The sequence below is a fragment of the Monodelphis domestica genome, chromosome 2 (genome assembly GCF_027887165.1).
Source record: "Monodelphis domestica isolate mMonDom1 chromosome 2, mMonDom1.pri, whole genome shotgun sequence".
NCBI lineage: Eukaryota > Metazoa > Chordata > Mammalia > Didelphimorphia > Didelphidae > Monodelphis > Monodelphis domestica.
Window position 1 is genome coordinate 451,122,912 of NC_077228.1, and position 15,422 is coordinate 451,138,333.

The 15,422-nt window shown below is 33.9% G+C and overlaps 1 protein-coding gene across 5 annotated transcripts in view; it reads left to right on the top strand.

Annotated features, from left to right (window-relative positions):
* CEP43 (centrosomal protein 43) overlaps positions 1–15,422 on the top strand; it is a 72,470-nt gene that overhangs the window by 27,121 nt on the left and 29,927 nt on the right. For all 5 annotated transcript variants that reach the window (XR_463173.3, XR_463172.3, XM_056819013.1 and 2 more), the window contains 3 exons: positions 10,136–10,359; positions 13,034–13,146; positions 14,883–14,951. Coding sequence is in view for 3 of the 5 variants with exons in the window: in XM_056819013.1 (XP_056674991.1) it covers positions 10,136–10,359; positions 13,034–13,146; positions 14,883–14,951 (406 nt within the window). In the remaining 2 variants the exon portion in view is untranslated. The remainder of the gene's footprint in view (positions 1–10,135; positions 10,360–13,033; positions 13,147–14,882; positions 14,952–15,422) is intronic.

Consider the following 15,422-nt stretch of genomic DNA (forward strand, 5'->3'; position numbering starts at 1 on the left):
TTAATCAGTAATGATAACAGATGATTATGTATGTATTGACCAGTAGTGTGATAACATGATACTTTGCAGAACTCTTTATTGTAACTTCTTTGCTATTGTAAACAAAGACATATGCTCTCTCTGCAATTAGAGAGATAATTGTTCAATGAGACATTTGTCGATTTGTTGATTCTTTGAGCTTACTCAATGATCTTAACTTGTGATTGAACACTTTGAAAAGTATGTTACCTCTTTAATTGGGGGCAGCTGGGTAGCTCAGTGGATTGAGAGCCAGTTCTAGAGACGGGAGGTCCTAGGTTCAAATCTGGCCTCAGACACTTCCCAGTTGTGTGACCCTGGGCAAGTCACTTGACCCCCATTGCCTAGCCCTTACCACTCTTCTGCCTTGGAGCCAATCCACAGTATTGACTCCAAGATGGAAGGTAAGGGTTTAAAAAAAAAAAGAAAAGAAAAGTATGTTACCTCTTTAAGATCATGGAGGTTTCTTTCAAAGTAAATTATTTGGTGGTATCCTCATTCTCAAAAAGTTAACACAAAGCAATTATTGATTTGCATCAGTTCCTTCCCCTTTCAGTTTAAGAAAAATTTTTAAGTTGGGTTTCTTTATTAAAATTGTTATTGTTGCTTATTTTTGTATTTAGAGCAAGGTGTTTCCTGAGTATTTTTTCTTTTATAAGTGTGTTTTTAAGTTTTAAAGTAGTTTTTTGTTCTGTTCTTTTTAGATTCTTTTGACTATGACTTGCAGAGATTTAAATCTTAAACCAAGAAATAGTTTACCTTGTAAAGAGTAAGAATATCTTTGCATATGATGAGCAAAAAGTTTAATTTTTTTTCCTCTGCTTGAGAAAATTTAAAAAAGATAGAATGTTAAGCCAGGAGTCATGTGGACCCAGGTTCAAATGTGGCCTCACATACTTCTTGGCTATGTGACCTTGAGCAAGTCACTTAACCCTAATTGCCTAGCCTTTGTGTCGATTCTGTTGTAGAATTGATAAGAAGATAAAGGTGTGTTGTTTTTTTTAAAGATGCCATAAACTACATGATTTTGGTAATAATAGAATTTTTTTTTTTAGTCTGAAACTCCTGAAACTAAAATAAAGTTAGAAAACAAAACTTGCTTTCTCTGATTTTTAGCTAATTCTAATTCTAACTAGAGTGGAAAATGAAATGCATGTCAGGTCTTATAGTAATTAAGAAAATGCCCTTCAAAATTCAGTAATCAGTATTTGTGTAAATGTACATGTATCCTGGAGTATTAATGATGAAGTATATTGGTTATTACTGGTTGATATTTAGAACAAGGCATTTAAATACCTCCTCCTGGGGAGTTTATTTACTGAATGTATGTACCTAATTGTTATTTTGCCTAAGGTCTAGTGTCAGGACATAAATCCTAAAGCATTACAATAAAACCTAATATACATAAGAACCATTTATTGGTTAAAACCTATCATTGTAATGAAATAACATATACTGAAAAGTCACTGAGTCTTATTCTCAAACAATTGGAAATCCATCCTTTCTTCCCCCTCCCTCTTTTCTCATTGCTTTGATGAAAATAAGTGATGTAAGCAAAATGTCCATTTATTTTAAAAAAAGTTTCTAGGGAATATCATAAAGTCAATATGGATCTAGTTTAATTGTTTTACACTTTTAGTACTATTTTATTTCTTTCCCAGTATTTCAGGAATGTGGTTTTTATTTATTTGTTTATTGTTTATGGGTAGGTAGTCTTTCTACTGATAGTTCTTTCACAAATTTACAAATGATGTTGGTTTTGTCAGAGCTTGTACTCTGTTAGTGTAGCCTTCAAGAACCCAAGGTCATCTCCATACTATGATGTGTATATATGTGTGTGTGTATGTATGTGTGTGTGTATATAATTTATATATAGTTTTTAGGATTATAAGGGAGAGATTGGTATCACCATGAATGAAAGAATGAATTAAAGAAATATTAATCTATATTTAGTATATTTCTGTTTTGTGTATTACATTTGACAATCTATGTCTAGTATATGAGGCGAGATACAAATAGATTCATAGGTTATTAATGATGGAAGAGATTTGAGGGATCATTTAAGTACTACATTCAATTAAAAAAATTTTTTTTAATTAAGAGAATTTTTCCATGGTTACATGATTTATATTTTTTTCCTCCCCACCTTCCACTCCCCTCCTATAGCCAACACAATATTCCACTGAATTTTACGTGTGTCATTGCATTGATCAAGACCTATTTCCATATTATTTATATTTGTCATTAGGGTGATCTTTAGAGTCTACATCCCCAATTATATCCCTGTTGTGACTCATGTGATCAAGCAGTTGTTTTTCTTCTGTGTTTCTACTTCCACAGTTCTTCTGAATGTTTATAGTGTTCTTTTTTTATAGGATCCTTGGAAATGTCTTGGATCATTGCATTACATTTGATTGTGCCACGGTGTATCTATCTCTGTTTATAAGGTTCTCCTGGTTCTGCTCCTTTCATTCTGCATCACTTTCTGGAGATTGTTCCAATTCACCTGGAATTCCTTCTGTTCATTATTCCTTTGAGCACAATATTATTCCATCACCAACAGATACCATAATTTGTTTAGCCATTCCACAATCGAAGGGCATCCCCTCATTTTCCAACTTTTTACCACCACAACGAGCATGGCTATAAATATTTTTGTATAAGTCTTTTTCCTTATTATCTCTTTGGGATATAAACCCAACAGTGATACAGCTATATCAAAGGGCAGGCAATCTTTAAAAGCCCTTTGTGCATAGTTCCAAATTGCCATCCAGAATGGTTGAATCAATTCACAATTCCACCAGCAATGCATTAATGTCCCAATTTTGCCACATCCCCTCCAACATTTATTACTTTCCTTTGCTGTCATGTTGGCCAATCTTCTAGGTTTGAAGTGGTACCTCAGAGTTGTTTTGATTTGCATTTTTCTGATTATAAGAGATTTAGAACACTTTTTCATGTGCTTATTGATAGTTTTGATTTCTTTATTTGAATAATTAGAACTTTGTCAGAGGTTTTTGTTATAAAAGATTTTTCCCCAATTTGTTGCTTCCCTTCTAATTTTGGTTGCATTGGTTTTGTTTGTACAAACCCTTTTTAATTTAATGTAGTCAAAATCATACATTTTATAGGTATACTATTCTGTTTTCACCTAATTTACTTATAATTTTTCTTTATATTCAAATCATTCACCCATTCTAAATTTATCTTGGTGTAGGGTGTTTGATTTTGATCTATATATTATCTCTCCCACAGTTTTCCAATGTTGCCAGCAGTTTTTGTCAAATAGTGAATTTTTGTCCCAAAAGCCTCTTGTGTGTTTCTTATAAACAACAAATGATAGGATTTTGATTTCTGATCCACTCTATTTGCTTCTGTTTTATGGGTGAGTTCATCCCATTCACATTCAGTTATGATTACCACCTTTGTATTCGCCAACATTTTGATTTCCTCTCCTAGTTCTGCCCTTTCTTCTTTCATTATATTGCTTTTAATCAGTTCCCCTAATCCCTACCCTTATTTTACTTGCCTTTCTGCCCCCTCCCTTTTTATTCCCCTCTTATTTTTTTATTAGGGTCTATTAAATTCCCTGCCCCACTCTTTTTCCCTCCCTTTTTGTACACCCAGCCCCAATTTCCCCCTTGGTTTTTCTTTCTCACTTTCCTTATAGGGTAAGATAGAATACAATACCCCAATGAATCAACATGCTCTTCCCTCTCAGAATTGATTACACTGAGAGTAAGGTTTCAGTATTACCTATAGCACTCTCTTCCTCTCCCTCTTATAATAGTATTCTTCTCTTCCCCCTCCCATGTGCCTCTTTGTGTGGTATAGATTATCTGATTTTATTTCTTCGTTTCTCTTGATGCCATCTTCTATTTCCCCCCCCTTTTCTTTTTTTTTTTGCATATCATCTTAACTACTTAGTACCCCAACCTCTACCTATGAATAATTCATCTAACTACTATAATAGTGAATATAATTTTTTGAGAATTACAAATAGCATTTTTCCATGTAGGAATATAAACAATTTGACCTTATTGAAGCCCTTATAAAAAAATAACCCCCCCCTTTCTTATTTACCTTTTTGTGTTTCTCTTGATTTTTGTAATAGATATCAGATTTTCCATTTAGTTATGGTCTTTTCTTTACAAATATTTGGAAAGCTTATATATATAAATGTCCATATTTTCCCCTGGAAGTATATAGTAAATTTTAATGAGTAGATGATCTTTGGTTGTAGACCCAATTCTCTTGCCTTTATGAATATTTTATTCCAAGCCTTGTGGTCCTTTAGTATGGAGGCTGCCATATCCTGTGTAATCCTGATTGGTGCTCCTTGATATCTGAATTGTCTCTTTCTGGCTTCTTGTAATATTTTCTCCTTAGCTTGGAAGCTATTGAATTTGGCAGTTATTTCCTGATGGGGAGTTGTTTTTTGAGGATTTAATGTAGAGGGTGATCTTTGGATTATTCCATTGTCTATTTTGCCCTCTTGTTGAAGAACAGCGCAGTTTTCTTGGATAATTTCTTGTAGTATGATTTCAAGGTTTCTGTTTATTTCTGGGTTTTCAGGTAGACCAATGATTCTCAAATTGTCTCTTCTAGATTGGTTTTCCAGGCCCATCATTTTCTATGTGAGATAGTTCATGTTTCCTTCTTTTTTTGGTCATTCTTTTGACTTTGCTTTATTTATTCTTGCTGTCTTGTGAGATCATTAGGTTCTACTTGCCCAATTCTTGTCTTTAAAGACTGATTTTAAGCTATGATTTTTTAATTTTCCTTTTCAGTTTGGTCTATCCTGCTTTTCATGGCTTCTAGCAGGTCATTTCTGGTCTTCAATTTGCTCTTTATTTCATTGATTTCTGGGCTTCCTTTCCATATGGGAGAGTCTCTCTTTTAAACTATTATTTTCTTTTTTAACTATTTCCCACTTTTCTTGCCAAGTTTTTCCTATCTTTTTAACTTGGTTCTCAAATTCCAGCCTGATTTATTGGAGAGCTTCTGACCAATTTCCTTTTTTTGGAAAGTTTCGATGTATTTGCTTGTTTGTTGTCCTTTGCTGTCTCCTTTGTTGTTTCTCTAAGTAGACATTATCCAGAGTCAAAGGCTTTTTCTTATTTTTTTTTTTGTAGTCATAGATTGTAGTTCTTGGGTGTTATTGGCCATTACTTTGTTGGTTTTTTCTTCCCTTCCCAGCCAGAAGTCTGAGTGAGGAGGTTAGGCTCTCTTTGTATTGAGCTCCAGAGAGGTTTTTGCCCTGAGGCTATTTTTCTAGTCTCTGTGGAATCTGCTGCAGTGTGCTTCTTCCCCTATCTGCTCTATCTCTGTGCCTAGGCTCTGCATTCCTCGGCTCTGCATTCCTCAGCCTTCTGGGGTCTCAAGTCTCGCTGCTCTTAGGGGTAAGTCTATGGTGTCCTCAGCCAGCTCCCCCCCCCCCCAACCTAGAAGTTGCCCCACACTTGCTCTGACTTTGGTATGGTACGTGCATTGGGGGATGGCTGATGTGCTCATGTTTTGTTGGGAGTAATTATTGCCCCTATTTAAGCGTGGAAATACCCCAAACTCTTCCTACCTTCATTGCTGTGCCCTACAGTGGAGCACCTTTGCTCATCTGATTTTGGTTTTAACCTTTTGAGGCACTTTATATTGATTGGTGGAGAGGCGAGGAAGAGCCTTCCTTCTACTCTGGGGCCATTTTAACCCGGACATTGTATTTGATTTTTTTAAAAATATATACTTTGTTATTGGATAAGAATACATTTCCAATGGGATGTCATTCTTTTAAATAGATTTAGAACTCTGCTCACTGGATTTACCTTTTGAGTCCTGTGGTATAATCTTTTAAATATGTGCATTAGTGACAAATATTCATTCTTTGGAAATAGATTTGATTTATTGAAAATAATCTAAAATTATTGACAGCTAAGGTTGGTGAGTGATCAAGGTGGATGGTTCCATTTTGGACTAAAAACTAGGTGGTATTGAACGTGATTTATTCATGTAGCTTTTAAATTTGTCTTAAAAGCAGTCCCAGAAACGTTTTTAATAATTTAAACTTCACTTGAAATAGTCTTTATCAGCATGATAGCAGTGTTTTATGCTATCATATGATACCAAAGTCTCTTAAGAATTAAAGTTAAGAAGCTCCCAAAGGACAGTGATGGGTGTAAGCATCCTGAAACATGGGAGGAACTGTGTCAAGAATGAGTTGGCCACCTGGAGCTGACCTATGAACTCAGCCTTTGTTCTCTATTGGAGATCTCAGAGAAGGCTTCCTAGCACAGTGAGTTAGACCTCTTTTGGAAGATTTGAGGAGAGGATGGATAGGAATCACAGACTGAGCAGGCACAGATGAGTCACACTTATCATTCTGGGAAGTGAGTCTGACCTGCAAACTCCATGTGATTGTATCATTATTTTCTTCATCACCCATATATGTTGTACCTCTACTAATCCAAATCTGGAAATTTCTCTCTTACCATAATCTTTTTTCCTTTATTTCATCAACATCATTCTGGTCTCAAAGTCTTCCTTTTAAAATCATGCTATAATTATTTTTTTATTTTAATTTTTTTTTAATTAAAGGTTTTAAGTGACTTACTTAGGGTCACACAGGAGCAGAATGTGTTTTAAGAAAATTTTAATGGAAATGAATTGGAGGACTCCATCTTAATTTTAAATGACTAAATAACCCTAATGGACATATATCATCAAAAGCTAGTAACAGAGGGTTGCTTTTAATTCATAGAAAAGGTTTTTACAGTCTGCTGCTGATCTTATTAGTGAGTAACTATTTTCTCTGAGGTTACTGAAAATCTTTTAATTACTAAATCCTGTGACTCCTTAGTCTTCTCATTCTACCTCTTTGCAGTGATTGATGCTCTTCTGTATACTCCCTCCTCTCTGGGTTTTCTTAACCCCATTCTCAATCAACAAACATATTAAGTACCTTTTATTCGCTTCGGGTACCATGCTAGGCACTGGAGACAATATAAAAAAATTCCTCGTCCTCTTTTTCTTTCCCCCTCTCCCTCTCATTTTCCTCCTAAGCTCTAGGCTTACATTAGTAACTGCCTGCTAGACATCTTCATGCTCTTAAATTAATTTTGTCTGTAATGGAACTGATCTTCCCTTCAAAAGCTACCCCTCTTATTGCCTTTTTGAATCAATAGTGAGTACCATCATCCTTCCATTCATTCTGGTTTGCTACATTGGAGTGATCCTACATTAGGTGTTGTTATTATTGACCCTTTTGGCAATCTGGTGAAATTTATGAACCCTTTCTGGTTATGTTCTTAAAACACAAAATATATTGTGAATAAGCATTCACATAGTTCCTACTATATGCGAGGCACTGTTAAACACATTTATCAAGCTCTCTTTTGATCCTCATGAAAATCCTCCCCATTAATATCTTCATTTTACAGTTGAGGAAACTGAATCAAACAAAGGTTAAATAACTTGCCCAGCATCACATAGTGTCTGAGGCTAGATTTGAACTTGAGGCTTTCTGTCTTCAGGCCCTATCTTAATTAACTTCCCTCAGCTATTTAGGTTTACAAAATAAACTGTATTAAAATATAGGTGATTTTTTCCCCCCCTGTTCAAGATCCAGAGACCTCTTGAACTCTATATCAGGACTTCAGGTTAAGACTTCTTGTCCAATATTATTTATGTTTCTTATTAGCCTCTATACCTAATCACTTTCCAAGTGTACTTACAAGATCACTAATCTAGTTCAGGATTTCTCCTAATTGGTTCCCCTTCTCTAGTCTCTCTCCACTAGCAGGTAACAACCTGCTATTCCTAAAGCACAGCTTTGACCATATCACTCCCCTTTGCCATTGGAATAACACACAAGTTCTTTTTGATTCTTAGAACACTTCATAATCTGGCTTTAGCCTACCTTTTAAGATATTTAACATTATTCCTGTTTACATATATACTCTGAGCTAGTAAATGGCCCATTTTCTTTCTTACAACATTGCTTTCTATTTTTGCTTTTGCCCAGCTGTTCCCCATGATTAGAATGCATTTCATCCTCTCCTTTGCTTTTTAAAATCCCTACTACAATAAGTTCAATTCATACATCCCTTTATTTTTGTATTTAGAGCAAAGTGTTTCCCAAGAGCATTTTTTTCTTTTATCGTAAGTGGGTTTTTAAGTTTTAAAGTAGTTTTTTGTTCTGTTCCTTTTAGATTCTTTTGGCTATGAATTGCAGAGATTTAAATCTTAAACCAAGAAATAGTTTACCTTGTGAAGATTAAGAATATCTTTGCATATGATGGGCAAAAAGTTTACTTTTTTTCCTCTGCTTGAGAAAATTCCTGATTTCCTCAATAGTGCCTTTCCTACCCTCATAATACTTCGTATTTGCCTTGAATTTACTTTATATATTTTTATTTATACATCTCTGGACATATATTTCAGTGTTCTTTTCACTTTCCCATCTTACTTCCAGTATACTTGTTGAATTGAATTAGTGAAGTGCCTGAGAACACAGGTCCAACAAAGTACTGAGGTATTAACATGACTCCTTTGAAATGTAGTGTGCACATTTTGGTATATAAGTTCTATATGTTTTTAACTACTCTTTTTTAAATACTTGAACTTGATATAACTTTATCTGGAATATTCATATGACCATATTATACAAAAATTACATTAATGGTGAATAGAAGTTAACATCCATTTTGGAGTAATTGCTTTTTTCCTAGCCCAAGAGGAATCTATTTGTTAAAATATTCCACTACAGAAATCATATGATTATATTCTGAATTTATGTACCACAAAATGAGAAACAATTATTTTCTTTTCATGTGGATAAGATTGAAAATTTGGGAATATTAAAGTTGACTTCATTATAGAATGAAAATTAGAATAGAATGAAAAGTTCAAATAGAATAAAAACATTTCACATATATTTTAATATAAAATGTTATTTCTGCTATATTTGGTACCTTACTGTCAGACAATTTATTTTTAAACTAATTAGTGATGTTTGCTATAGCAAAATCCAAGTATGTTTTCATGGGCACAAATTTTAAAATGTCCATATTGAATCTTGAACATTATCTGGTCAAGCTCCCTTTGATGAAATTAATGACCTAAGAATTTAAGTATTTGCATTTAAGGTAAAAAATGGTCAGTGGCATAATAGGAATTAAAACCCAGGTTTCCTGAATGCCCAGTTCAGTGTTTTTACCACTATACTGTACTGCTCCAGACTAAACTAGAAAAGGAGCATAAGGGAAATTTTATCTATGACTAGGAAAATCAAGGCTGTCTGTAATTAGGACTTTAATAATTGAAATAAATTCCACGACATGATTATTATCCTTTATTAGCATACTGATCTTTCAAGTCACCTATAAAATAAATTATCCTAGCACGATAATGGTAAGTATGGGAAGGATTTATTTATTTGTTTGTTTTGCTATGTGTACTAAATTACAAGGGAGAAATCTATTTGGTGGTGGGACTAATGGAGCTCCTCTTTCTACTCAGTGGTTTGTTATGAAGAAAGACCCAAAAGTGATGGTGTAGGTTTAAGCTTTTGAAGCTTGTGTTAAATATTGGATGAAAACCACTATTTAAACTTATGAATAATTATTTTCTTGTCATTTAAGTGGTGGAGCCTGCCTTTTCTGTGTTTATTATTGATTGCTAATAATAATAATACTAATATTTTATAATGAACAAACAATAGATAATCTGTTTAGGAATTTTTAAGATAAAGTCACAAAATACAGCTCTCTGTGTGCGTGCGTGCCTGTGTGCGTGAGTGTGTGTGTGTGTGTGTGTGTGTGTGTGTGTATAAGTAAAATAATGACCCTCTGGAAGCCTTGGAACCTCTTTGAGAAAAGTCTTCTTGTTTTGTTTGTTATCAGTCTTACATAGAAGCAAGGAGAGATGACAGAGATGATATTTTAAAATTCTATTCAGTACTTTGCTACTGGTTCAGATAAACATTTATTAAGCTCCTGTTATACATAATGCACTGGCTAAATAGAAAGTTATATATATTTAAATCATACTGAATTTAAAATAACTGAAAATTCTTCATTTTACCCAGAAGAAAGGTGTATGTGAATGGTTTTTTCCTTCATTTTAGAAGGCCACTGAAACAAATCAGACTGATACAAGTATCTCCTCATCGTCAGAAATAAAGACCAGAAGCCATCATATCTTAGCGAGTGAAACAAAACTTGGTTCTTCCTTAAACAATAGAGGTCTGGATGGCAAAGACAAAGTTGGTAGATGTCCAACTGAAAATGACATGGATGGAGATTCCTTCTTTGATGATCCTATTCCTAAGCCAGAAAAAAGTTTTGGTTGGTGAGTGAATTTTTCTTGACATACAGATTGAAATACCTCTTGATGATTTCAAAATATGCCTTCCTAAATACTTAGTTTTATGGTGTAAGGTAGTTCATTAACTATTTTCAGTTTGGTAGACTTAATTCATAATAACATCTTAGACATTTAGAAAATAGCTTTTAGTAGAGGGAAAATGTCTATATGTAAAAATTAAATTTTTGCATTATTTTTAAGGGGAAAAAAGAAAAAAAATTGCTTACCTCTTGCAGCTGTGAAAAATAGACTCAGGCCATTAAAAGCTGACTTAGTGATAGTCACAAAAGTAAAAGAAAAGTTAAGAAAAGTAGACGGATTGAGGATATTTTGTTGTGGTCAACCAATTAATATGTAAGGGGGAAAGGGAGTTTATTTTTAAAAGAATTAGACTGGATTATTTAAGAGTGTGGTTGCCAGGAATTTAATTTATTCCACAGAAATTTATTTACAATTTATTTACAAAATGTAGAAAGCGTGAAGTAAGAAAATCAGAGAGAGGATAGGGTAAGATATCTAGCTTAAACCCTAAGTAATTTATTCCTGACCCTGGGCAGGGACAATTATTCCTTCAGCCTCGGCAAAGCAGTTAAGAGTCATCTTTTTCACTCACCACCCGTCAGTTCAAAGGAATAGATTTTAGAACAGCCTCACCAGGGTCTTGGGTCCAGTCAGCACATTCTTTACCAGCCTCCACTTCAAAGAATGAGGAACTGCCAGTAGAATTCAACTCAGGAAGTTGTCACTCCCTTTTAAAGACACTTTCTCTTGTGTTAACTTCCTGTGCCTTCCCCTAATTCTGCATCTACCAATCACAGTTGAAGCCCTGCTTTAGGACTGCCCAAGAGGCAGTCAGTCAATTCTGATTTGTCACCCACTATCGCACATGTGGGTCACAGACCTCTCCTACTCAAGTGTGAATGGGGTAATTACACCTTTGGTGATTAGTTCTAAATTTAGGCAGGGGTTACAATTTTAATCTTCACAATCAGGGGAGAGTTAATTTTAATCTTCACCATACTAAGCATATACTTTGCTCTTTAGCATAATTCCTCATTTTCATATGTTCTTTAACTCTCCTGTACTCTTACTAGTAATGGCTTCAAAACTTATACTCTCTGGCCACAGAACAAATCTAGTGTATAATAAATGTTAATCCTTTAAAAATATTATTGACAAGGGGCACCTGGGTGGCTCAGTGGATTGAGAGCCAGGCCTAGAGACGGGAGGTCCCAATTTCAAATCTGGCCTCAGACACTTCCCAGCTGTGTGACCTTGGGCAAGTCATTTAACCCCTATTGCCTAGCCCTTACCACTCTTCTGCTTTGGAGCCAATACACAGTATTGACTCCAAGACGGAAGGTAAAGTGGGTTTTTTTTTTAAATTATTGACAGAATACCCCTTCCATATCTGTTTTGGTACTAGAATTTTGACCATTCTTTCCTTATTTCTTTTTGTACATTTAAAATCATAAATGGACAATGTCAAATTTTCAGGCCTTATCAGAACTTGACACCCAATACATATGGACACTCTAACTTTTTCACACTGTGTAGAGAAGTGGTGCATTATTATCACCCTATTACTCCATAATGGAGCTGAGGAGCTGGGTAAATAGGATATTATACTTTCCCATTTACTATTAAAGGACCACTAAACTATAAGAGTTGCCTACATTGTCACCTTTTTTTGTTTAAAAAAATACTGTGTGATAAAATGACTGTTCCTAATAGCTATGAGAAATTAGAGCCCTCCAACCTGAAATGACTTTTTTCAGAGATTGCTTACTGCTGCTAAATAATGCTTTTTATAGTTTGTTTTGACATGACATTGGAAAGGCTGAACTCTTGTATTCAGTTTTTGTAGGTAGTATAACATGTAGTGAATAATAGATAATAATTCAAAATATTTTTTTCTTTGTCTAGACTCTGGGTGGGGCATGATGATAAACACTTGAGCTTTCTATCAGTATAAAAAAATGCTTTTCTTTTTTACTTAACATTTGACTTTTAGGCAGATAGAGCAATTATAATGCAGCCAGAGGACAAATGACATGTTTTTCACTGACCTTTTTATTAAGTATAATATCACAGAAAAAAGGCATTTGTGTGTTTCATGCTAAGGATGACACTTAGAAGCAAAAATTCCAAAAAAAACAATTCTTATGAGTTAGAGAAAAATATATTATACTACTTTCCCCATGCTTAATTCATTCTTCACTATCTCTTGTTTGTTAGTTTTTAGGCAGTGCTACTGACTTTATTCTGTAAGCCATTTGCCAGTAGGTACCCTTATTCATGTGTAAATCTTTTTTTCCTGGCTGCCATTTCTTAATATGGGGTGAAAAAGGGCTTCTGATAAAAACAGTGACACTGAAGATGATATAGAAGATTTGTTTGATTTAACAGATGTCAAACAAAACTCTAAAAAGAGGTGAGGAGGTAATTTTTTATTAAATATCTTATTGCATGAATTTGTGATTGTTGTTTTTTTCTTCCTGTTTTCCTAGTAGGCATACCAAACACTTTTGAGTCTGTGATTTGCATAGTAAAGTCAATATTTTCTGTATATAAACATGAGTCGAGTAGCTTAGGATTCAAATGATGAAAGAAAGAATATATTGTAAACTATAAGTTATGTCTTTGTTTTTTCAATTAGGAAAAGTGAATCAAGCAAACAAGTAGGAAGCCTTGCATCACTTTCTGATGCACCTCCCTTAAAAAGTGGACTTAGCTCCCTTACTGGAACACGTTTATTAAAAGAATCTGAAAGTAAGTACCCATAAAGTTAACACATTTCTTATAATGTGGCTTTAGTTTGGTATGATAGTGAAAGGAGTGTTAGATTTGGAGTCAGAAAATCTGGGAGTCTCTTCCTGCCTCAAATATTGCACCCATGAGCAAGTGACAGAAACTGAATATCAGTTTGCTCATTTGTAATACAAGAATGAAAACATTCTCATTGCTTGCCTCACTTGGATATTGTGAAGATCAAATGAGGTAATGTTTGTAAAGCCATTTGAAAACTTTAAATGCTTTAGGTTGTTATCATTGTCATTATTTGGAGGTATTATTTTTTGTATTTTTTTCTATTGTGATTAAGTCCGTGTTAAGTTTAGATTTCATATGCAATTTCAGGGTTTGTGGAGTCTATATGATCCTAGTTACTAATCAGTATAAGAAGATTATTAGTACCTAGCATTTAAAAAATTTTTTAAGTATATTCAAAGCATTTTTCAAATATCTCATTTGACCATCACAACTTCCTTGAAAGGTACAATTGTTTCCCATTTTACAGATAAGGACGCTAAGGTTTACACAGCTACCATATAAGCCTTCTAGGAGTTGGATTTGAGGACAAATGATTGTACAAAATGCATTAATATATTGTTCATACACAAATGATAATTGTTGAGAAAATACATGTATTTATTGAGAGTGCATGGTATATTTTCTAAATATTCTCCATATGTAAGAATAGAGATAGAGAATGAACCTGCAATTTCACTAGTATAGGAAACTGATGGATGAGGAAACATTCTCTGTCAATGCAGCTTCAAGTTTTAGAGAAGTTGCCTAGAAATGTCAGATTCATGTCTTGGAGACAAAACTCACTATTGCACAGAACTATATTAAAATGTAATTGATATGAATAAACAAAAACATAATGCATCATTGATAATGTTCATTTATGTTTTCTTAAGTTAATGTATAGGCCTCAGGGATATGATTCTATTTGAGTTTGACACCACTGGCCTAGAGTACTAAAAACTTCAGTGACTTACTCAAGTTACAAATCTAGTTGATGTCAAAGGTGAGACGAACCTTGGTCATCTTCATAGCCAGAAATCCAGCTCTCTCTCCACTACATCATATTTCCTCAAGAATGAGAAAGAAAAAATACTTTAAGTAAAAATTATAAGTAATCTATTACAGTATTTCCTAACTTCTTGTCTATTACTCAACTATGAACCTAGTGGGCTCACTGTTAGGACTGTATGGCACATTCCGTTGTACAATGATCAAGCTGTGTCCTCATATTTTCTCTCCTATTTACATTCCCAATCATATGCTGTGTGCATGTACCAGCCTCCTAGCCCTTTCCCATCCTAATTATCATCGTGGCTCACTGATTTTGAAAGTAAAGGTCTCTTATACTATGGGAAAGAAATCAGAAGTACAAAGAGAAGAAAATGGAGTGAATAGACTTTTTTAATGTTATAAGTTTTGTATCTAATAAAAAGTTGCTATGTTTTATAGATGAGAGTAATATAGTTGATATAGTGAGGACAAAATATTTCAATGCATTTGATAAGGAATGTCATAATCAGATTATTGATAAATCAGAGCCTATTGATTTTTGACTAGTCATTTTTATGCCATTATGGTTCTATCATATAAAGCAAGCATCATGCAGTTTTTAAAAGAGAAATTTTAAAGGATCACCTTCTAGTAGTAGTATTACCAAAAAAAATTGTGATTGCTAGTTGTGTTTTTATTTTCCTCAGATTCGAGGGGAAGCTCGGTATTGAGAGATCTGAAGATGGTCAGTGATAAAATTGGATCTCTTGGATTAGGTAACTAAATTCTTTGTTTTCATATAGTGTTAGTAATTTAGTAAATTACTATAATTATAAATAAGAATAAATTAGTAAATTATTTTTGGAATGGTTATTTTTAAACTTAGAATTGAAATTTATTATTGGTTTGCCACTAAATAGGAATTTGCCTTTCGGGATAGATTAATTTGATGTAGGGCTCAATAACCTTTAAAAGGCTGTGTGCCAAATTTGAATTTATTGTTTCTGGCATCTGAGCAGAGAGAATATTCACCATTTATTAAGTTAATACCTTGTGCAGAGTACTATACTATGTAGTAGGAAATGAAATAAGTACATTTGACCACTGCTAAATGTAACTAGGTTTAGTTTAAGGTTTGGACCAGTGCTGAACCCAATAGTAGGTGACCACAGGCTGTAGGCTCAGATGTTGGGCCACACCAGCAATCTGACAGGTTAACACAAAATCTGATTGCTTTCTCCATGTTA